Raw genomic sequence first — 24,502 nt, 5'->3', positions numbered from 1 at the left:
TTCCCAACTGACAGAGTATGGCTTGAGATTCATCCATAATGCAAATACTCAACAAATACTTTTTTCAATACATATTTAATAGGGACACAATTGGGAACAATATATAGACCCAGTACAACTCTTCTATCTATATATGTGTGGCCAAGGAAAACCTCTCTGAGGAGGTGACAGTCAGTTGAGCTGAGACCTAAACATGAGAAGGAGCTAACCACACAAAATTCCAGAAAGAGGATTCCAGACAGAAGGAACTGCAGGTACAAAGGCCCTGAGGTGGATATGAGCTCAGCAGATTCCAGAAAGGTCTGTGTGGCTGGAGCCGGGTGAGTGAAGGGGAAAATGATAGGAGATAAGGCCAGATCATGCAGGGCATTGCAGGCCAGAGTAAGGACTTGAGATTTTATGTGAATGGCAATAGAGAGTTTTAAATGGGAGAAACATCGTCTGATTTTTTTTTATTAGTATTCTTGCTTTTAAAAGTCTGCTTTAGCTGTTAAGCGCAGACTAGAGATTAGAGGTGACAGGAGTGGGAGCAGGGAAACCAGATAGGAGGCTACCACAGAAGCCTCCTAGGTGAGAGAGAGGAGGGTGACCTAGGCGAGGATGTCACAAACAAATCACACCTCCTTAAACTCAGGCTTTTGTGTGATCCTCTCCTACCCTGACTCTGGACTGACCTTATGACTTATTTTGACCACTACAATATGGCAGAACTGATGCTACAGAAGTTCTGTAGCTTAGGCCTTAGGAAGAGTCTCACAGCTTTCACTCTCGCCCTCATGAACCTGAGACCACAATGTGAAGAAGCCTGAGCTACCTACTTGGGGATAAGAGACCACATGGATTGAGAGTCCTATCTGATAGCCAGCACCAACCACCCACACATATGAGGCCATCTTGTACCCTCCAGCCCCCATTGAGCCATCAGACAAGAGTACGTGAGAGATCCCAGGTGATATCATCAGAATTGCCCAGATTGCCAACCCACAGAATCAAGATGAGCTGCTAAATTTTAGGGTGGTGAGTTATGTAGCAATAGGTAAGTGAAGCCAGTGTGAGAAGGACACAGATTAATGCATCCTACCCTTCTCCCTGGAGATACCTAAGGATCAGATTTGCTTCCTCTATGCCCAAGCCCACCCTCCCATTCTCCTTGGAGAAGTATTTTTTCAGGTATCTAGAACCACATGCCCCGATGATACTCTAAGAGCCTTTTGGTTTGGTTTTGCTTTGGTTTTGGTTTTGTCTGTTTGGCACAGCAGAGGCAATGGTTGAGACTCGATGGTTTTGAGTCAACCCTTAGCCCCTTCTGATTCATTGGGTTACTTTGTCCAAGCTCCTCAACATCTCTTTATCTTAATATCTCTATCATTCCAAAGATAAGAAGGCCTGTCCTACTAATGTCAAAATAATAATAATAATAGTAGTAAACATGTATATAGTATAGCACTTATCATGTGATAGATACTATTCTAAGGTTTTGACATATACTGAGTTATTCAGTCCACATAACCATCCTATTAGGTAAGGTCTTTTATGACACATGCTCTACAGATGAGGAAGTTGAGGTTTCGTGAGGTTAAGAAACTTGCCCATCTTTCACACCCATTAGGATGGGTATTATTAAAAACAACAACAGAAAAAATAATGGTGTTGGTGGAGAAATTGGAACTCTTGTGCATTGCTGGTGGGAATGCAAAATAGCGTAGCCATTGTGGGAAATAGTATGACAGTTCCTCAAGAAATTAAACACAGAATTACCATATGATTCAGCAATTCCACTACTGGGTACATGCCCAAAGAACTGAAAGCAGGGACTGGAACAGACATTTGCATACCCATTTTCATAGCAGCATTATTCACAATGGCCAAAAGGTAGAAACAACCTAAATGCCTTAAAAAGGAATGAAATCCTGATACATGCTACAACATGGATGAAACTAGAAAATATTATGCTAAGTGAAATAAGCCAGACACAAAAGGACAAATATTAAATCATTCCACTTATATGAGGTATTTAGAATTAAGCAGCTTCATAGGTAGAAAGTAGAATAGTGGTTACAAGAGCCAGGGGGCAGGAGTTAGTGTTTAATGAGTACAGAGTTCAGAGTTCTATACTCAGAGTACAGAGTTCTGGTTTAGGATGATGAAAAGTTCTGGAAATGGATGGTGGTGATCATTGCATAATATTATGAATATACTTGATTCTACTGAATTATACATTTAAAAGCAATTAAAATGGTAAATTTTATATGATGTGTATTTCACCACAATAAAAACTTTTTTTTTTTAGAAAAAAAGAAACTTACTCACGCAATGGAGCTAGTGAGAGGTAGGGATGGGATCTGCTTAGGCAGGCTAGCTCCAAGATTCTGGTGTATGTTACCGAAGGAAATTGGGATATGAAAGCTCTGGGAAAAATAGAAAGTATTAGGAGGGGAAGAATGGAAATACTGAGGAATAATATGAAAGTTGTGGACCTTTGTCCCTCATCAGTCCTCCCTCTTTGGGGATACAGAAATTATGGAAAACACTCAGAATTCAAGCTCCAAGAGAACTGGTTGCAAGTTTGGAATCTATAGCTTACTAGCTATGAGACTCCAGGCAAGTCTGTCCTAGTCTCTCAAGCTTCCTATCCCTGTGGGGATAACATCTGTTCTGCTACTCTTTAGGATGATTACGCAGGTCACGAGAGTTAATGAGTGTGCGTTTCAATTATCTGTTGCTACATGAGAAACCACTCCAAAATCTAGAATTAGACTCAGCTGGACAGTTTTTCTGTTCCACATGGTGTTGAATGAGGTTATGCATGTGGCTGCATTCAGCTGCCAGTTCAGCTGGGGTTTGAATGTTTAAAATGACCTCATTCACAATTCAGCTGGAGTTTCTAAAATGTCTTGAGGAGTTGGCTGGGCTTCCCTTTCTCTCCATGTGGCTCTCCAGCAGGGTAGTGAGACCAAAGATGGTGGAAGCTGCCAAGCCTCTTAAAGCTAAGACCAAGAACTGGCAAAGTCATTTGTACCACATTGTATTGGTCAAAGCAAGCGATATGACCAGCCAGATTCAAAGGGAGGAGAAAATACCTCTTGATGGGAGAAACAGCATGCCCAGGCAAAGATAGGAGGACTTGTTGGCAATCACCTTTGGGGACAATCCACTACAGTGGTGCTCATAGGTGGGGATTAGAGTTCAACTGCCCCCTGCCAAGAGGTAATATTAGATGAGAGTTTTATGAATGGTTTAAATGTAATGCTAAATGCTGCACCACACAACAAATGGTCAGGAAGGGTTGATTACTATTATTAATCGTTACTATTCTTTTAACAATTTTCTGAAACAGTCACAGACAGCACTGGTACCATATCCACTTTACAGTATTACATGGACCAAATGAACTTTCAGTTCTCTTCCAATTTCAACTCCATGACTCTTCGAGTCTCCTTTTCCAGATAGTGGAAACTGACGCTTAGAAAAGTTGAGTGACTTGCTTCGAGTCACATACTGATCTAACTAGCACATGGTGAAGTCCACATTCAAAGATGTCTTCCTCCACTAAACATGCCGTTTTCATTCCTTCGTTTAATGGTGTGTTTGTATTGGGCACCTGCCATATGCCCAAAAGCATACATAAGAATATAATGACTGTTATTTATTGAATACATGCTATGTAACATTATGTCACTGGATCCTCATCATAAAACTAGGATGAAGGTATTACAATAATTTCTTCCCCATTTTACAGATGAGAATGAAGCAGAACGAGGTTAAATAAAAGACAAGATCCTACTCTCAGGGATTACACTCTATTTGAAAGGATACAGTATAGTCAAGAAAGTAATTCAATATATAATTACAAATTATTCTCTGAGTTGAGCTGTTATTGGAGCCCTGGTGCCCATCCCACTCACCCAAATCAAGAACTCAGGTAACCCTGGCAACGAGTCTTCCTGCCAATAGTAAAGATGGCGCCCAAAAGAACAACAGCGTTTACGCACGCCTCCATTACCCACAATGCCGTGAGGGAGGGGGAGGAGCAGTCTCTGCCAGGAGCTAATATGGCTCCTATAGTTACACCACCGTCTCTCTTCCTCTAATCAACGACTTGACTGCCCAGACCAGGCTACCGATCAGGAGCTAAGTCTCCTTTGCCGCTCCTGACTGCAACTACAGGAGCTACAGAAATCGGGTGCACCTCGCGGAGTGGATCTCCGTAACCAGGGAACCACTTCCGCTGACGTCATTACGTCGACACGTGGATCCAAGATGGCGGCGGCGATGGTGAGTGAAGGAGACTCCGGGAGCCGGAGCTGGAGTGGGGTTCTCCAGGGGATCCCAGGACCTTCCGGCGCCCCATGCATGGCCTCAGCCACCTCCGGATCCCCTAGCTCAGGCCTGAGGGACATCCCTGTTTGGGCTCTTCTCACCTAAACTCCCCTCTTTCCCGGCCTTGGCCCCCGCACTAAGGCTTGTCAGGCCCAGAGTTTTGGGGGAGGCACTGGTTCGGAGGAAAGGTCTTGGCTACAGCCTCCGCCGGTTTCTGTTACTGCTTTGGTCTTCGCCTCTTGTCACCCCCATTTTCCAATTTCCACTTCCCAGCCTTGATCCCTCCAAAGAGCACCCCTATTATTTCCACCCTCGCTCCTCCCCCTCACGTCCAGACTTTGCTCTCTCCGCCTCCCCTCTATGCTGACCAGTCCGCAAATACGACCTCACCTCTGACCAGCCTCCCAGCCCAAGCCCTGTTTCAGATCTTTTCTTGAGCTCCTCACCTGTTCCTACCGCGCACTCGTCTTTACTGCAGCTACCATGGAGCATGTCCTTACCCCTCTTCCCCCATCTTCCCCATCTTTCATCCCCAGACACTTCCCTAACCATTTTTTCCTGTCTCTTCAATCAACTTCCTGCCTCTCCTGGGGAGCTTTTATCCTATTGGTTCTCAAACTTTACTGTGCATAAGACTCGGGAGATATGGGGAAGCATGTTAAAAATGCAGTTTCCTGAGCCCCTCCAAAGATTCTAATTCCATAGGGCTAGGTAATGCCCAGGAACCCGCACTTTTATAAGCACTCCAGTGATTATGATACAGGTGGTCTGTATTACGTTTTAAAAAACACCATACTCGCCCCCCTTGGCTGCCTGCCCTTCCCATGCCCCTACAGGGCTACACAGCTGTTAGGGATGAAGTTTTATTAGGACGGAGCTTGTTAGGATGGATCCTGTGTGTGACCAAGGGTGCATTGTGCCTGGAAAGTGGGTCAGAACTTGTTGGCTCCTGGTACAGAACCCTGGAAGTAGATCTCTGAAGGACTGGCCTTTCTTCCAGAAGCCAGCTCACATTCTGCTTGTCTAGAGATCAGAACCCAAATTGAAGACATTTAGTCCAGAGTGATTTTCTAGGTCTTTCTGCACGTTGCTTCCTTAGCAGATAATCCTGGAAGTGAAGGCAAAGGAAGACACAGAGAAAAGGAAGTGATATTTGACTTTAACAAAGGAAGATTCTTGCTTAAATTTTTTTTGGTGTTGGTTTTTTCCAAACAATGGTAGGTTTTTGGCTGACCATGAGTTTCCCTTCTTTTGTTAACTATCTGGTAACTTAAACTTTTTGTTTAATAAGGGATTCCTTATTTACAGCCTCAGAGGTTAGGTAAAAGATTTCACAGCCTTGCCTGGTTTCTGTGGTGTCAGACTTCAGTCTGCGCCATGAGTGGGTAAAATCCCAAAAGTGGCATGTTGAAACCCATTTTTTTTTTTTTCTGGAGCACATTAAGAACAAGATGGCGTAAAAACTTAACAGGAAGAGTCACACCCTCTTTTGCCATAGGGAAAACGTTCAATAAAGTGGCACTTACAGCATTGCACTAGGTTTTTAAAAGGCAATATGTTAACAATACATAATTTTGGTACACATTTATATAATCAGCAAATATTTGTGTTTCTGCTCTTTGCTAAGACCTAGGGATATAGTTGTAAATTAGAGGGTCAAGGTCCCTACCATTATGGAGCTTTTTCTAGTCTGCAGAGAGAACAAGTAAACAAATACATGAACAAGATACTGTCAGGTAGTGGTAAGTGCTGTGAATACAGTAGCCAATTTCAAGAAACAGGATGTAATGTATACAGTGATCCACAGAAGCCAGTTTAAAGGGTGCACACAAGAAACGTCATGTTCAATGCAATAGTGAAAAGATGTAGAAACAAGTTTATAATGGGATATGTGTAACAGGCAAAGTGGGGTCACAGATAGACTTGAGTTTGGTCTCTGTCAAGCCCTTTATTACACGGAAGTCAGAACAGTCTCCACACCCTCCTACACACAGGCTATTTCATAACCATCAGGGCTGGAAACATAGGGAATTGCTTTGGGGTGTATGGGTTTCTAAGACAAGTCATACAAATAAAGAGGAACTGAGCTAGTGGACTCAGTGATCGTGGGAACAGGCTGGATTTTCAGTCCTTTTGTTTTGAAAGTTAGGGTTGCGGGTGCAAGTTTCAAGTGGTAATATTTATGGGCTTTTCTCTCTCCTTCCTTTCTTTAGTGAATAGTTCTTCCCCAAGGGTCAGGCTGCCACTTCTCAGGCCTGTGTTAGCACAGAAGGTCTTTCTTGAACCTGCAGGACCAGACTTCTCCAACCATAAGAGTATGGCTGGTGTAAACTGAAGTTCTCATTGGTTTTCCTGCCTGCCTTCAGCTGTTGATTTAGATAACTTTATAAGGTTACAGAATACCAAGTCGATCTAGCTGGGTCTGAGGTGAGAGGCAGGCTCATATATCACTTTATGAAAATATTGAGCATGTGGAATATAGTTTGGGGAATATTATGGTAGAACTTGGGAAATGTGTATTGCATACATTTGTAGGCATCTTAGGAGTCTAGAAACCTCCATTTGGAGAATAAAATTTTGTGTACTTCTCTCACATATATTATCGTTCATAATGTTTTGGATTTTATTGTTTTTCCTTATTGGTATAGTTCATATACCATAAAATTCACACTTAAAGTGTACAGTTTGGTGGGTTTTTAGTACATTCACAAAATTGTGCAACCTTCACCACTGTCTTCCAGAACATTTTCATCACCCCTCAAAAAAACTTATTACTTTGCGTCCCCCACCCTCAGTTCCCCGCAACCACTAATTTACTTTCTGTCTGTAGATTGGCTTCTTCCGGACATTTCATATAGTTCATGAAATCATATAATACATGATATATATATATATTTTTTAGCATAGCATAATGTTTTCAAAGGTAATTCATGTTGGCAGCGTGCATCAGTACTTTGTTCCTTTTTATGTCAAATAATATTCCATTGTATAGATAAGCCAGATTTTGTTTATCCTTTTATCCATTGATAGGCATCAGGATTGTTTCCACTTTTTGGCTATTATGGATAACATTGCTGTGAACAGTCATGTGCAAGTTTTTGTGTGAATGTGTTTTCAGTTTTCTTGGGTATATACCCTAGGAGTGGAATTACTGGGTCAGTTCACGCACGCTGTTTTGAGCTTACTTAGGTTTGATCCAGTTCAGAGGCAGGAGAATGGGCTAAATGACCTCAGAGTTCCTATGAGCAGATGGAGGCAGCCCTAGCCAGTCCCCTATCAATCGGAGGCACAGGGACTGTTTAGCAGTGGCATCTGGATGGTAGAGTCCTAGAACAGGAGGCTGGAGGCCTGCCTCAACTCTACCACCAGTCTTGTGTGTGGGAAGTTGCTGTCTCCCCTGGGCCTGACATGTGGGTAGGCAGCAGCCCATTGAGGAAGGAGCACTGGGACAGGAGTCAGCAAGCAGCCTATGCTTAGTCCCAGCACTGCCATTGATTCACTGTGGCCTGGGGCAAATTATTTTGGCTTTATTGGTCTGTTTCCACATGTCTTATGTGATATTATGGTTTGGACTTGATGATTTCTAAATACCAATTCGAAAATTCTGTGATTTAGAATATTTATTTGCCTTTAAGGTGATTGTTGCTAATATGTGTGTAAAATCAAATTGATTTTGTTTTTTTTCCATAAACATAGTCCCTGTGGTCTTTTCAAGCTTTTGTCCGTTGTGTTAACTGATCTCTTTAGTTACCCCACCTGGCATGTATTCTGCAGGAGCCACTATGTCCTTGGTGCTGAGGTGCCGACACCAGGCCTTGGTTCTGATGTTTCTCTAAGGAATCCCTTTTTAAAAAGTGCCCTTAATCCCCTCAGGAAGTACAGGGGAGGCAGAGACAGGCATTAAGTTGCCTCTTGGTTTCTCTTTTACAGCTTGGACAAAAGTTCCCCTTTGATCTCGGCATTAAAGAAGCAGGTTGCAGAATGCTGGAGAACGTTGAGTTTTGATCTCTGGGCACTGGCAGGAAGGTGGGAAGGACCCAGGATGAGTAGGGCCATCTGGCTACAGACGAATTACAGGGGCTACAGGGGCTACCTACCACCCTCAGTCCAGCTTTGATCCCTGAACCATTTGCTGACGCTAGTGTTTCCCAAATGGGGCATGGTTGGGAACATCTAGGATTTCTCAATTCTGTTTCATTCCTCTTCATTGTTTCCTTCTCTGCCTTCCTACCATGATTTCCCACCTTTGCATGACCATTAAACTGACAGACCTCCCAGGGTTTGAAATTCTGAAGTTTTGTATTCAGAAGATATGCTAAATGCTAGTAGCAGTTCTTAAAAACTTTAGAAGGGCCTCTGAGTGTCCTTAACATTTTGGTTCCGGTTTCTACGGGAAATAGTCCAGACTCTCTAAATTGGTAATCCGTGGACCACATCTTCACATGGACTTGATTAGGGGGGTGGGGTAGACTGGTACAAGACTTCAGAATTTTTCGAGTTAATTGTCAGTGTTTACTGATTGGAAGAGTTCACAATTCTAGATTTTCATTTTCTCTTGAAAATTTGGGCTCAAATTTCCCATCAGAAGCATTCTCCATGCAGGGCCCAGTTCGTCATTTTCAATTCCCTTTCTTATTCCTGAGCAGCTTCATCATTTAGATCACTTGCATGACCTGTCTAGGTAGTTGAATTTGCAATCCCAGAATGAGATGGTCTTGATATAAAGTTTTTCCTACTCAGACATTCTGATTCAAAAGCTATTAAAAGTCTGTAGTGCTCTCCTGTTACCTGACTTTAAGGGAAAACTTTCTATTCGTATAATACATTTCAGTCGAACCATATGCTCATCCATTATTTTATCTAATTCTTACAAAAGCCCATTTACAGGTTAAAAAAAAAAAAAAAGGGCATGGTCTAAGGACCTGGGCTAGAATCTGATTTTATGACTTTATGCAAATTTGCTTCTTTAAACTCCAGTTACCTTTTTTTTAAGTCTTTTTTTTAAAAAAAATTATAGTAAAATATACATAAAATAAAATTTACTGTTTTAACTACTTTATGTGTACAGTTCAGTGGCATTAAGTACAGTCAAATTGTTGTGCAACCGTCACCGCCACCCAGCTTCAGAACATTTTCACCATCCCATTTGAATCAGTTTCCTTATTTTTAAATCCAGGATGATACTCTCCTGAAAGGGTTGTTGTGATAATTAAATGAAATATGAGACGAAAATCCCTAGCACAAAGAGAGTACTCTGTTACTTTTCTACTTTAAGGTTTGACGTCATCCAGAGGCGAACCATTTAAGCCTGTTGCTTGGACTGAAAGGTTTGTTGTTTAATAAATATTCAAGGCAGAGAAGGAAGGTCAATGCACTTTTTAAGTCTTATTTCTGTACTTTTTGGCCTCAGGGTTTAGGTCTGGTTGTCTGTTGCTTGCTAAGGGTAGTTATTTGTTTCATTGGATTTCCAGTCAGCTTTGGGCTTTTTTCCTACTCCCAAAGAACAGTTTGGAGTCTTTTTATGTATCTCTACTCAACAGCTATTCTGTGTCTGTGGGCTCTGAAATAAAGGCTACATTTTCAGAGTCGCATGTGGCTAATTTGATTCTGGTTGGGTTTTTGTTTTGTTCTGTTTTTCTTTTCCTTTCTCAGTTCTTTAGCACCCAGGGGCTCCTTGGTTAGTGGTCTTTAGCCATCATTAACCATCCCTGTGAGTGTGGTTGAATTCTTAGGGAGCTTTAGCTGATCGGGTAATTGATTTCAGTTAACTGTTGGCAAACTGTGCCCTGAAGCGTGCCTCTCTTTCCCTCTCTCTCTCTCCCTCTGTCTCTCCTTGTCTCTCTCTCCCTCCCTCCCTCCCTCTGTTGTGTGTATGTTTTCTTGATCTGGGGAGCAATTACTGCATGTTCTTAAAATGGCGACTTTACCCTTTGAGAAGGAAAAAGAAGAAATCCAGCTTTCTGTTGAGGAAGGTGCTGCTTTTGCAGCAGGAAAGGCATGGAATAGGAACCAGAAAGGCTGTTCAGACTGGCCAAACTGTATCACTAGGGGATGCTATTTATATAAGGGAAAGGAGACTGCAAGGCAGAGGGCTACAGAAAAGAAAAGGTTAACTTCTGGTCACTCAGAAATGTGAGTGACTGAAATAATTTTCAGTTCTCAGGGGACACTTCCTTTTTTCTTTGAAGAAGTTAATGATGGTTCATACCTTTCAAACTGAGCTGTTCAAATTTTGGAGGTTGAGGGGTACTTTTTAGTCCCAGCTATTTTTGCATGCCTGGCCCCCAAGAATAAAACAGATAGGAAGGCAAGACCTTGATTCTTGCGTCTCTTGGGCTTTATAACTTTCCAGATCACCCATATCTTTGCCAATGGTGGAGTGTTAGATTACAGCACAAAGGGCTTCTAGGTTGCCATCACCTTGTTCCTTGACATGCTACCTTTGCCATCTCGTAACACAGAAACCAAATAAAATAACATTGACTGGGCTGGTTCCTATCTCTTAGGACTCCCACTCCTTTCATGGCTTAGAATGTACAAGATGTTTGCCAAATACTTGACTTTTCAGACTGAACCTTACATGAGAGTTCCTGGTGGTGATCAGTTAAAAATTAAAGGACTACATCCGTGCCACCCTGAATGTGTCCAGTCTCATCTGATTTCAGAAGCTAAACAGGGTTGGGAGCAGGGTCTGCAGTTTTTATAAGATTCTCAGAGGGGTTTGCAACACCCTCTCTGAGGTTAGGAATTACTGATCTGGTCTGGTTATCCACACATGTGGTGCCAGGAATCCCCTCTGCGTTGTTCTTACCTTATAGCTCCCATTTTCTGTATATCCTCAGAACTTACCCAACTGTTTCCTTCCTCTTCTTAAGCTATAAATGTATTTATTTTGAATATGATTGACCCATGTGTATGGAAAAAAGTTAGCATAAAAAAGCTATAAATGAAAAGAAAGTTACATCAGAGATAATCTGATTTTAAAAAAAAATTTCTCCAGAACATTTTTATACACATAAAAATGTCAATTTAAAATTTATTATAAAAAATTTCTAAAATACACAAAAGTAGAAGAAATAGTATAATGAACGCCAATAACCCGTCACCCAGTTTCAACAATTACTATCACACTGCCAGACTTGTTTCATCTATACCTCCCGTAGCTGGTTTAGCTGTTGTTGTTGTTTTTTCCTTCAGGTTTATGAAGATATCATTTAACACCATAAAATTACCCATTTTAAGTGTACAGTACAATGATTTTTAGTAAATGTGTAGACTTTTGCAGCTATCATCACAATGACATGAGGTTTTAGAACACTTTTGTTATCCTAACAGGTTCCCTTATAGTCAAGGGGTTGACACTTGGAATCAGTCCTGGCTCCCACAACCAGCCAAATACTGATCTGCTTTCTGTCTCTATAGATTTTCCTTTTTTGGGCATTTCACATAGGTGGAATCATACAATGTATAGACTTTTGCATCTGGCTTTTGCTTAGCGTAGTTTCGAGGGTCTTCTGTTTTTATAACATGAATTGGTAGTTCACTCTTTATTGCTTAATAGTGTTCTAGTCTGTGGCTACACTACATTTTATTTATCTGTTCGCAAATTGGTGGGTGTTTGGATTGTTTCCAATTTTGAACTATTGTGATTAAAGCTGTTAGGAATATTTATGTACAAGGCTTTGTGTGAACATACATTTCCTTTCCTCTTGGGTAAATGCCTAGGATTGGAATTGCTGTATAGTATGGTTAAGTTCACGTTTAACTTTTTAAAGATACTGCCAGACTTTCCAAAGTGGCTGTACCATTTTACATTCCCACCAATATGTAAGGGTTTCGCTTTTTCCACATCTTCGTCCACACTTGTTACTGTCTGTGTTTTTGAGGTTAGCCATTTTAGTAGGCGTGTGGTGATATCTCATTGTGGTTTTGGTTTGCATTTCCCTTATGACAATACTGTACATCTTCTCGTGTGTTTATTACCCATTTATATATCTTGTTGAGTGAAATGTCTATACAAATCCTTTGCTCATTTTTTAATTGGATTGTTTGTCTTCTTGTTATTAAGTTATGAGTTCTTTATATATTCTGGATACAAGTCCCCCATCAGATATGTGATTTACAAAGATTTTCCTCCCAGTTGGTGGCCCATCTTTCATTTCTTTAATGATATCTTCTGAACATAAAGTTTAAAATTTTGATGAAATCCAGTTTATCAATTTTTAGAATGTAGATCTGTTTTTGGTGTTATATTGAAGATAGCTTTACCTAACCCAAGGTCACAAAGATTTTATCCTAGCTTTTCTTCCAGAAGTATTATAGTTTTAGCTTTTCTATTTAGGTCGATGATCCATTTTGAGATAATTTTTGCATATGTTATGAGCGTCCTTTTGCATATGGCTACCAGTTGTCCAAACACCATTTGTTGAAAAGGCTATCTTTTCTTTATAGAATTGCCTTAGCAACTTTGTTGAATGTTGATTTACTGTAAGTGTAAAATTTTATTTATGGACTTTTAATTCTGTTCCATTGACGTTTATGCTTATCCTTACCACACTGTCTTGATTACTATAGCATTATAATAAGCTTTGAAATTGGAAAGTGTAAATTCTTTTTCTTCTTTTTCTTTTTGTTTTGGATGTTTTGGGTCCTTTGTATTTATATACAAATTTTAGGATCAACTTGTCATTTTCCCCAAAAAAAGCCGCCTGCTGAGATTTCAGTAGGGATTGCATTGAAATCCTAGATCAGTTTGGGAAGAGTTGCCATCTTAACAGTACTGAAGTCTTCCCATCCATGAACGTGGAATGTCTCTCCAGTTTAAATCTTTCATTTCTCTTAGCAATGTTTGTGTTATGTTCAGTATACAAGTCCTTTTAAATTTTTTATTCCTAAATATTCTTTTTGAAGCTATTATAAGTGAAGCTATTTCCTTAATTTTACTCTTGGATTGTTTGTTGCTAATATATGGAAATACAATTAATTTTTACATATTGCTTTTGTAGTCTTTGTTCAACTTGGGTAGTAGTAGTTTTATGGGTTCCTTAGGATTGTCTAGATATAACATGTATGGTCTGCAAATAAAAGCACTTTTACTTCTTTTTAATCTAGATGCCTTTAATCAATTAACTATTTGCTTTAGTGTAGCTGTCCCCAACCTCTTTGGCACCATGGACTGGTGTTCCTATGAGAATCTAGTGCCTGATGATCTGAGGTGGAGCTGAGGCCGCGATACTAACACTGAGGAATGGCTGCAAATACAGATAAAGTCTGGCTCACTGCCCACCACTTACCTCCTGTTATGCAGCCTGGTTCCTAACAGGCCATGGACTGGTAACAGTCCACAGCCCAGGGGTTGGGGACCTCTGCTTTAGTGCACATTAGTTGCATTTATATACAGTGTTGAATAGAAATGGCAAGAGTGGACTTCCTTGCTTTGTTCCTCGTCTTAGGAAGAAGCATTCAGTCTTTCACCATTGAGTATGATGCTGGCTGTGGGATTTTTATAGCTGCCTTTTTATCTGTTCCTATTTTGTTGAGAGTTTTTATCATGCATATGTGTTGGACTTTGTGAACTGCTTTTTCTGCATCTGTTGTGATAACTGTGTGGGGTTTTGTCCTTTATATGGTATATTTCATTAACTTATTTTCAGATATTAAGCCAACCTTGCATTCCTGGGATAACAACATGGTCATGATGTATAAACCTTTTTATATGTTGCTGGATATGATTTTCTAATATATTGTTAAGGAGGTTTTAATCTTTGTTTATGAGGAATATTTTTTCTAGTATTCTTGTGATGTCCTTTTCAGGCTTTGGCACATGCTTTAAATTTTTTATTTAGGCAAATGAGTTTATGCTCTACATGCACTGCTGTGCATCTTACTTTTTTTGCTACTTAATAACTTACGTTGGCCATCTTTCAGTAATAATTCTATCTCCCTTTTAAGTATATGTTATTGCCTTTCTGAAAGACTTTACCAATTTACCTATATCTAATGTTTTCAGATTTTTTAAAGCTAAAAAATGAGATGTCATTATTTTGATTTTCATTTTTTTAATTATGAATGATGTTGAGCATCTTTTTGTGTTTTACCATTTGAATTTTTTTTAACTGCCTATTTATATTCTTTCGGGTTATTTGTCCTTCATTGGTTTGAGATCTCTTGGTATATTGAAGCAATTAGTTCTTTGTGGTGTGTGGTAAATATCTTTACCAAAATTATCTTTTTTCCGATGGTTTTTTTTTTTTTTGCTTTTTTTTAAAATTTTCTTTATGTATATCTTTTTTCTTTATGGCTTCTGGATTTTGTATCATCCTTGGAAAAATTTCCATGTCAAGATCGTTTAAAAGTATATCTATATGTCTTTCAATACTACTACTATTTCAGTTTGTACATTTAAGTCTTGTCTGTCTTCTCCAGTATCAAAAGTTTGGATAGCTCTATGCTGTATTTTAGCATTTAGTAGAACTAGTCTGCCTTTATTTTTCTTTTTTTTCCCAAAATAATCTTGAAGTAAAAGATAAATACCGAACTGACTATAGTGGTTTGTTTATTAGTAGAAAAGCATTGGATTTAGGGAGGAACAAAAAAGACAAAGAATCAGAGAGGACAAGAATTAGACAGGAAAGGTAAAGAGAAAGAAAAAAAATCTATGGCAGTACAGTTCTTTGGACACCTCTAATTATGACTGCAAATTGTCCTATTGTCAAAAAAAAAATTGTCCCATTGTCCTGTGGCTCTCACTGGTGACAAACCTCTGAGCACTGCTATGCCAGGTTTGGTACAGCTGGACTTTCTTCACTCTGCAGATAACTTCCTAAGTGACCATGGGTATGTCACTTCCCCTCTCTGGACTCCTGGATTACATCACCCCTGAAGTTCTTCAAAAAAGGTCTTTATCAAACCCAACTCTGCATGGAATTTTACCTTGTTATGTCCTACCTTTAGGATGTTTAGGTTATTAGAATGTCACATAGTGTCAAAGGAATCGTGAATTTCTTGAGTTTCAAGGGAGATCATAAGGCTACTTACTGGTTCACCTTCCTCACTGAGTTAGGGATATCATCTTTCACCCCCTTCTATGGTCACCACCTGCTTCTCTCTGATTCACTCAGAGCTATAGCGCTTTTCTTGGCTGAATAGCTCTTTCATTGGAAGTTTCCTTACATCTCCTACATCTCCTTCCTTGCAGTGTGCTCACTGGTCCTGCTTTCCGTTACAACCCAGAACAAGGCCACTCTGCCTTATCAAGCACCTGCTATGTGCCAAGTGATTCATGTACTTTGTTTAACCTTTACCACCATCACTACTCCACCACACTGTTACAAGTTTAGTATTATATTCTTATTTTACAAATAAACCCAAGACTAAAAGAGTTAAAAAATTTTTTTTTGCCCAACGTCACGCAGCTAGGAAGTAGGGGGTCTGGGATTTGATTTCATGTCTATATGGTCTCCCAAAGCCTTGCTTTTTCCACTATACCAGTGGTTTTCAAAGCGTGATCCCAGACCAGAACAGCAGTATTAGTATCTCTTGGGAACTGGCTAAAAATGCAGACTGTCAGGCCCTGCTGGTGATTTCCTTGCATGCTCAAATTTCAGAACCACTGCCTGCCATTCTGCTTCCCCACCTGGCCACTGCTTCTCATCACATCTGACCAAGAATTTATAGGTGATTTGTCTTTACATGATATCAGATATAGGACTGGACATGACTATGTCTCTGCATACTCTCCTCTCCCAAACACACACCCTCATAGTAACCAACATAATCTTTAAAACTGCCAGTATGATTTATTCTTTTCCTACTTAAAGTTCTTCAGTATCTCCGCACTGCTCTAAGAACAAAGCCCAGATTCCTCAAAGTAGCTTTTGTGGGATGTGTCCCTCACCTGTTTTCCAGCTTTCTTTCCACACAGGTCTATTCGTGCTTGCTACTCAGAGGAGAGGATGATCCGTGAACTAGAAATGTCATCATCACCTGGGAGCTTGTTAGAAATGCTGAATCTCAGGCCCCACCCTAGACTTGCTCAATCAGAGTCTGCATTTTAACAAGGTCTCTAGGTGATCTGTGTGCACATTTAAGTTTGAGAAGCACCAGCCAACACTTCACCTGCCAAAAAGGTTGTCCCCAGGCTTTCGTGCCTATGTTTTACTTTTTCTGGAACACTTCTCCTTTCCCTTCTTTCCTTTCAGGCCTTCAAGTAGACTTGAGTTCTTAGATCTGCTCTCCTCCCCACCAAGACTTAGTATGTTGCTGGTCCTGTGTGCTCCCCAATATACTGTTCCTAGCCTCTTAATCCTCCATAGCATCTGGAACCTAGTGTTATGATTGGCCAATGATTGGTCTCTACCCCCCAACTGGCAGAAAGCTCCTAGAGGGCATGCATTCTGTGAGGCTGGCACAGTGCCCTGACACGCGGTAGGTGCTCAGTAAATAGTGAACTAATTTCTATACTGGTTTAGAGCATGGACTTTAGGATCATACTGCCCGGTTTCAAATCCCAACTCAGCCAATGTTATGTCACCCCTCTGAGCCTCAGTTTCCTGTCTGTGAACTGAGAATAAGAGTCTACCTCACAGGAATGTTGTGAAAATTAACTGGGTTTTTGCGCGAAAAAACCTAGAACTATTATGCCTGGCAAATAAACCGTATTCAGTAAATGTTAGCTGCAGGTATTATCAGTATCATCACGGCATGCTCATCATCTTTTAATGCAACTCACCTGCCTAAAAAGAACATACCTGTTTCTCTACATTCTGACCTTGGGCAAGTTATATCTGGGTCGGGTTAACTGGCAGTCATCTGTGGAATGATGACAAAAATCCCCAGGTAGTTGTAGTTGTGAGGATTGTGCAAATCAGTGTTTGTAAAGTGCTTAGCTCTACAGAGCAAGGATTTGGTAGATGGAAAGAAGGGACTGTGTCTGCCACAGCGCTTTGTAGGTGCTCAGTGACTCTGTATCTTCCTGTTACTTTTTAGTATTGTTTTCCACCAGGGTATTATACAGGGTATTGTGTCTTTTTTGTTGGTTTGTGTGTATGTGTGTGTACTTGCTCCACTGGTGTGAGACTTTGGAACAAAAGTAATTGACATCTTTGAAGATTTGCTTTCATTCCTCTGCAACCTGAGCTCTCAGGAAGCCCTCCAATTCCCCAGGGCAGTGTCTCTGCTAAGATTGGAGGATTCTGTTTCAAAAGAAGGCAGAACTGGAGTGACTTCTTAGATTTAATTGGCTTGATAACCCAGGAGATTGTAATCCTCTGCTATGGCTTCAAATCACATATCAGATAAGGTAAAAAGATCTAGTATCAGACTTCCTAGCTGGGGAAAGTCAGAACACATGTATTTTTGATTAGCAAGAAATAATAATGTTAACTGTGGGCTTTTCATATATGGCCTTAATTGTGCTAAAGTTAGTTCCTTTTATATGTATTTTGTTGAGAATTTTGATCATGAATGGATGTTGAACTTCGTTAAATGCTTTTCCTGTGTGCATTGAAATGATAGTACTTTTTTTTTTTCCATTTTGTTAATGTGGTATGTCACACTGATTGATTTGCATATGTTGAACTACCTTGCATCCCAGGGATAAAGCCCACTTAATCTTGGTGTCTGATCCTTTTAATGTGTTTTTAAATTTGGTTTGCTAGTATTTTATCAAAGATTCTTGCATGTGTTCATCAAGGATATTAGCCTGTTTTCTTGTGGTATCTTTTTCTGGTTTTGGTATCAGGGTGATGCTGGCCTCATAAAATGAGTTTGGATGTGTTCCTTCTTCTATTTTTTGGAAGACTGCAAAGATTGATATTAATTCTTTTTTGAACTTTTTGTAGAATGTGCCTGTGAAGCCATGCACCTGGACTTTTCTTTGTTGGGAGGCTTTTGATTACTGATTCAATTTCCTTATTTTTTTATTGGTCTTTTTAGACTTTCTATTCCTTCTTGATTCAGCTTTGGTAGGTTTATGGTTCTAAGAATTTATCCATTTCTTCTGGGTTGTCTAGTTTGTTGACATATAATTATCCATTATAGTGCCTTATCGTTATTTCCAAGGCATCTGTTGTAATGTCTCCTCTTTCATTCCTCTTTTATTTATTTTAGTCTTGTCTTTTTCCTTAGTGTTGCTTAGTGTTTGTTTAATTTATCTTTTCAAGAAACCAACTCTTAGTTCTGCTGATTTTTTTTTTCATCCTACATTTTAAATTCTATTTATTTCTGTTCTAATCTTTTTTATTTCCTTCCTTCTGCTAATTTGGGGCTTAGTTTGTTTTTTCTCTAGTTCCTTGAGGTGTAAAGTTCAATGGTTTTCTTTGAGATTTTTTTTTTAATGTAGGCCTTTATCATTGTAAACTTCCTCTTAGTACTGCTTTTATCGCATTCCATAGTTTTGGTATGTTGTATTTTCATTTTCTTTTGTCTTAGGTACTTTCTAAATTCTCATTTGGTTTCCTCTTTGACCCAATGGTCGTTTAAGAGTGTGGTGTTTAGTTTCCACATATTTGTGGATTTTTCCATTTTTTGCTTTTACTGATTTCTAGTTTTGTTCCATTGTGGTCAGAAAAAATGGAATGATTTCAATCTTAAAATTAAGACTTGTGACCTGGCATGTGATCTATCCTGGAGAGTGTTCCATGTGCATTGAGAACATGTATTGTTCTGCTGTTGGATAGAAGGTTCTGTATATGTCTCTTAGTTCCCTTTAGTTTGTAGTGTTGTTCCAGTCAGCTGTTTATTGATTTTCTGTGCGGATGTTATTGTAAGTGGAATATTGAAGTCCCCTACTATTGTATTGCTTTTAATTTCTCCCTTCAGGTCTGTTAATATTTGCTTTATATATTTAGGTGCTCTGATGTTAGGTACATTTACATCTTTAATTGTTATATCTTCCTAGTTAATTGACCCTTTTGTCATTATATGTAATGACCTTTGTCTCTAGACACAGGTTTTGACAGAAAGGCTTATCTGATATAAGTAAGCCATCTCTGCTTTCTTTTGGTTACCATTTACATGGAATATCTTTTTCTATACCTTCACTATTGATTTATATGTGTCTTTAAATCTAAAGTGACTCTCATAGACAGCATATCTCTGGATCTTGTTTTTTGTTTTTTATGCCTTTTGTGCCTTTTGATGGGGAATTTAATCCATTTACTACCCCCCCCCCCCCGTTATTCTAATATGCATCAGCATTGAGAACCATAGATAGGGTGTAATAGATAGTCTCAAAGATTCTTAAACTTGGCTCTTGAACAAATAGAAAGATGGGAGGTGTCAAGAACTCCTTAAATTTGAGGATTTAAAAAAAAAATCAGATTCTTGAGGGGATACAGCAAAGATTAAGAACTGTCATATTCAGCCTTTATGTGAGTGGATAGTTCCATATTTTTATAGGTCAGAAGTTGGTTGGTGCTTATTAATTTGTTTGATAAGAATTTATTAAGGACTCCCATCAACGATGCTAGCTAAGTGATTAGTGCAACTAGAGAAATGGTAGATATGTAAATGACCGTAATTCAACAAAAAAAGTGCACTTTTGGGGGCTTTTGATACAGTGTCAAATTGCCCTCAGAAGTAGTCCCATTTGTAATTCCTCCAGCTATATGAGAATATCAACTCAATGACATTTTGATATCTAAAACTGACAGTCATCTTGGTGCAGTCATTAATTCTAAGCCGAACTTCTAAATTGCTTTTGGTTGCCACTTTATACTATTCAGAGATTCCAGCATATTATATAACTGTCATTTGCCAGCTTTCATCTGTTGATCTTTCCTCTAAAATAAATTGATTTGAGGTTTGCCGATAGTATCTTTGTGTGTGAATTGTCTGTTTTCTGCATCTTTTTTCAAAAATTTGGAATTGGGTTTTTATTTTTATACAACTTTTGGATGACAGTTTGTGCCAGTAACCCAGGATCTGTCTTCCTTGCATTTTAGTTAACTAGAATTCAAGTACAAAGAGGAATTAGAAGAAAAAAGAGGACAGGGCTTATTTCCCTCACACAAAGCTTTCTCATTCTAAGGACTGACCAATGAGGCCTAGCAGAGGGTTCCAAATCTTCCAGTGACTGGTCAGATGGAGGAAATCCTCTGACAGAGAGGAAATCAGATGCTGTGACCAACCTATAGTTGGAAGGCTTTCTATCACAGAAAGAAAGAAGAAAACTCCGTTTGTTGTTGTAGTCAAGGCAAACCCATACTACTAAATCGTTCCTTTTATGCATGCACAGAATGTTTCTAGAGAGATTTTCAAGGAACTGGTGATAGCAGTTGTCCATAGGGAGCTGAAGTGGGAGGAAAATTTCTTTTTCATGCTGTATACATTTGTACCGTTTGAATTATATACCACATATGTTTTATTTTTTCAAAACTTTTAAAAGCTAGTTATTTTTTAAAAGCCTCACCAATGGTTATGTCAAATGTTAATATTAGAAGAAACTGGATAAAGAGTATATGGGTGAAGAGTAATATCTTTGCAACTCTTCTATAAATATAAATTTATTTAAAAGTAAAATTTAAAAAAAGGATGAAGTGGGAGGGAATACTATCTTCTTATATACAGAATCCTGTCCCATTAGGCAATCTACCGGCTAGTCATGTCATTTTTAAAGAGTTTTCTCCTCTTATCTCTAATTCTGCTGACCTTCTAATTAACAAATACAATACAGCTCTCTTAGCCAGTTTCCCGTGTTTTTATTAGCATCAAACAATTATTTCTTATTTTATAATGAACATCAGCTGGCAGATACTTATCAATGTTCACAACAAATGAGGAGGAAAACTATGTGTGAATATATTGCTTTTAAGACTTTGACCAAGCTGTGTGTCTGCAAAAAGCATACCTTGCCCAGGACCTTAAACTTTTAAAGCCATTTTTTTCTCAACTTATGCTCCTGGTAAAAATGCAGATGAGTCTACTCGTTTGGCAGGCCCCCTGAATGATTCTGATTCCCTATAAAACTAAATTTCAGGAAGAATCATCTGAGAGACAGAGAGAGGGAGATAGAGAGACCTGAAGGATGAAGGGACTTCAGAGGCAAGGTGATCGCCAATGTTTAGGTGGGAGAAAACGAGGGTCTGATATGCTGCAGTAGTGAAGGGAATGGAGAGAGAAGGCAGGTGCAGAAGTGAGATTGAGTTGGTGATCCAGGTGTGTGGATGACAGAAGTTCCTGTTTAGACCAGACAGAATCAGGAGACTCTTCTAAGTCTCTTGAGGGGGCAAATTATGGTATTAACGAAGGGAAAGCCATGCTTTGATGGGGTGAATTTTTTGAGGCCAATAACTGATTTTGCTTGCCTTTGATTCCCAGGTGACTATCCCACATACAAATTGTGCCTACTCAGTGTCAGGCACTGGGGACATAGTCCCTGCTCCCATAGAGATTACATTCAAGTACAGGGGGACAGATTATACATACACAAACACATATTGTACATGTCAAGTAGGTAAATCCATGAAGAAAAATGAAATAGATTAAGGGGATGGAGAAATGGATAATGGGAGCCTTGAAATGCTATTTTAGATAGGGTAGTCAATAAAGGCTTCTTTGAGGAAGTGACATTTGAGAGACTTGAATGAACTAAGGAATGAAATGAGCTGGACAGGCATCTCTATCCCTCAGGGCCATCACCTTTAATGTTCCCTCTGCTAGAAGGGCATTTTTCTAGCAGAGGGAACATTAAAGGTGTTAGCCCTGAGGGATAGAGGAGGGCTTGCTGTCAACAGACAACAAGAAGGCCAGTGTAGCTGGAGCTGAGTGAGGAGAGTGAGAGGTGATGAGGTCAATACAATTTTGAAGAAAGCTCATAGGAAAATATATTGGTAGCAGGAGCATCCTGACAAAGTGAGCTTGTTGCTATATAGAGAAATAGGAATTAATAGAACACTATGGAACTTTATTTCCTACTAGCTCTATAGGAGAGGGCTAAATGTGAAATGGTTAAAAGAACATTGATCCAGAAGTGAGGACATGTGGCTCCTGTATTATAGTCTTCCTTTTTACCCCATGTTAATTACTTCGCTTATTTTATTACTCAGTTCTGGAAGTGCAGAATCGCTTCCTTGTAGCACTTTTGGAGGCATTTTGGAGGCAGCGCTCAGAAAGGCCTCAGGCTTCTCAGAGCAGGGAGGAGACACTGGGTCAGTTAAATCAGACACAAAGGTGCTATGACTTGGTCTGCCCCAGAGGGACGTTCACTTCTTTCCCTCATTCTAACCTCAGCCTCTTCTTCCAAGCAGGATTGGTTGTCATGGTCCCTGCTGCTTCTCTTCCTCATGTGTGAAACAAGAGCCTTCTATGTCCCTGGGGTGGCGCCAATCAACTTCCATCAGAACGACCCTGTAGAAATCAAGGTCAGTGCATTTCTGGACTGTTAGAGCCTCTGTGCTGGGCATTCCGGCTGGAGGACTGTGGTGAGCTGGTCACATCCCTCCCGTGGTTGCAGAGAACAAAGACCAGTGCCAGTTACCCTGGGGAAAATAGAGTTCACTGAGTGCTGCATGGGCTGGAGGTGGAGTGCCCTCGGGAGCCCGCAGTCCCCGGAACTCTGCCTCTTCACATCTCTCTCTCCCCTTGTCTCTCTCCATGCCTTTGGCTCTCTGCGTCTCTGCCTGTGTGGGTGTGTTCTTTCTCTGTGTCCCTCTCTTCTTTCTCTTTCTCGCTGGCTCTGTCTCCATTTCTGTTTCTTTCTCTGTCTCTGTTTCTCTCTCACTTTCACTCTCATATATGTTTCTTTCTTTTTCTCTTTCTCCCCTTCCTCCCTTTGTACCCTCCCTCTCATACCTCCGTTTCTTTTTATTCACCCTGTCTCCTCAATGACATCTCTGCCTCCCTTTTTTATCTACTCCATCATCCCCTCTTATCAGCTTTCCCTGCATAACTTACATTGTCTGTATAAACACAGCCTATTGTGCCTCTGTTTTTTCAATTTTAGCTTCTGCCACCAGCTGGATTCTCCAGTTCAGTATTATCAAACTATGTACTTCAAATCTGAGTGGTGGCATATGAGATGATTTTAAGGGTTGACAAATTTATTTTATTTTAGTGGCTATTTTCTTTTAATGTATATTAGAAAATACAGCTAGTACTTCAACTTATGATTTCATGGCTGCTATTGTTGGTTTTCTATCTTTAATACTGACATAATGTTTGCTGCTTTAAATAAATGTATTTACCAAAAAAATGAGTCAGATCCAAGTAAATAGTAGAGTAAGTCGTAATTGGATAGGGCAAGTTGGTATATGAATGATTAGGGTTTGGGAAGCATTCCCCTAAATCAGAAACCAGCGAGAAGACTTCCAACTGGGCCACCTCAGCTTTTCAGGCTAGATGCCCACTTGTGGGTCAGTGAGCTGGCAGGGAGGGAGGGAGTCATGTAAAATAGGGTTAACCAGGGGCAATGGGCAGGCTGATTACGTCTCTAAGACAGTGGACCTTTGGTGGCATTATCAGAGCCCCAGAAGGGCTGGGTAATAGTGGATCTCCCTAGATCCGGTGTCCTAGGTGGAGATTTAGTGCAGATTTATTGGGCAGGCTCTCAGGGCCAGCACTTGGAGAGAGTGAGGGAAGCGGGACTGGGCGGAGGGAGACGTTGAGCTGTGGGACAGCTGAGGCCTGTGGGAAGCTCTGGAACTGGAATGGCTGGCTCTTGAGAGTTGTTCCAAATTGAGGCAAGAGGACCAGCTCTCTTTACCCGCAATGGACCAGTCATTGGATACAGACTGCCACCAGAGAAGGGGTATAACCTTGTACAGGGGCTCCCTAAAAAGACCCCTCTCCTATCACCCAGATACAACCACTCTTAATACTTTGGTTTGTTTCTCTTAGTCTTTTTTTCTGTGCAGTGTTTACAGTGTAGGATACTTGGCATTCTTATACCTCTATAAACCCCCAAATTCTTTGCTACGACATCAGTACCCCCTAGATAAAATATATAGTTGAAAATTTTGTCTTTCAAATCTTTAGTGATTCTATAAAAAAGGCTGGCAATACTTATAAATTTATTAAAATAAATTCTCCTAAAATAAATGTATATTTCTTGTTCCACATCTTTACTAGTCAGTGCAAAAACAAAGCAGTACAATTGTATGAAAAGAAAGATTTTATTCTGTCCTGAGCATCACAACATTCAAAAGGAGAAGCAGAAGACATGAAAGTCACAAAGGGCTATCCA

The 24,502-nt window shown here is 39.9% G+C and overlaps 1 protein-coding gene across 2 annotated transcripts in view; it reads left to right on the top strand.

Annotated features, from left to right (window-relative positions):
• Window positions 1–4,086: 4,086 nt before the first annotated feature.
• Window positions 4,087–24,502, top strand: part of TM9SF4 (transmembrane 9 superfamily member 4) — a 47,830-nt gene continuing 27,414 nt past the window's right edge. Inside the window, exons 1-2 of one of the 2 annotated variants that reach the window (XM_036229533.1) lie at window positions 4,087–4,275; window positions 22,569–22,682. In XM_036229533.1, the coding sequence (XP_036085426.1) occupies window positions 4,261–4,275; window positions 22,569–22,682 (129 nt within the window). In that variant the 5' untranslated portion in view covers window positions 4,087–4,260. Of the gene's footprint in view, window positions 4,276–15,194; window positions 15,218–22,568; window positions 22,683–24,502 lie in introns of those variants that run through there. The other variant, XM_036229534.1, reaches the window with a different exon arrangement.

The sequence above is a fragment of the Rousettus aegyptiacus genome, unplaced genomic scaffold (genome assembly GCF_014176215.1).
Source record: "Rousettus aegyptiacus isolate mRouAeg1 unplaced genomic scaffold, mRouAeg1.p scaffold_m13_p_12, whole genome shotgun sequence".
NCBI classification, from domain to species: Eukaryota; Metazoa; Chordata; class Mammalia; order Chiroptera; family Pteropodidae; genus Rousettus; species Rousettus aegyptiacus.
This window is presented reverse-complemented; position numbering and strand designations above follow the sequence as displayed.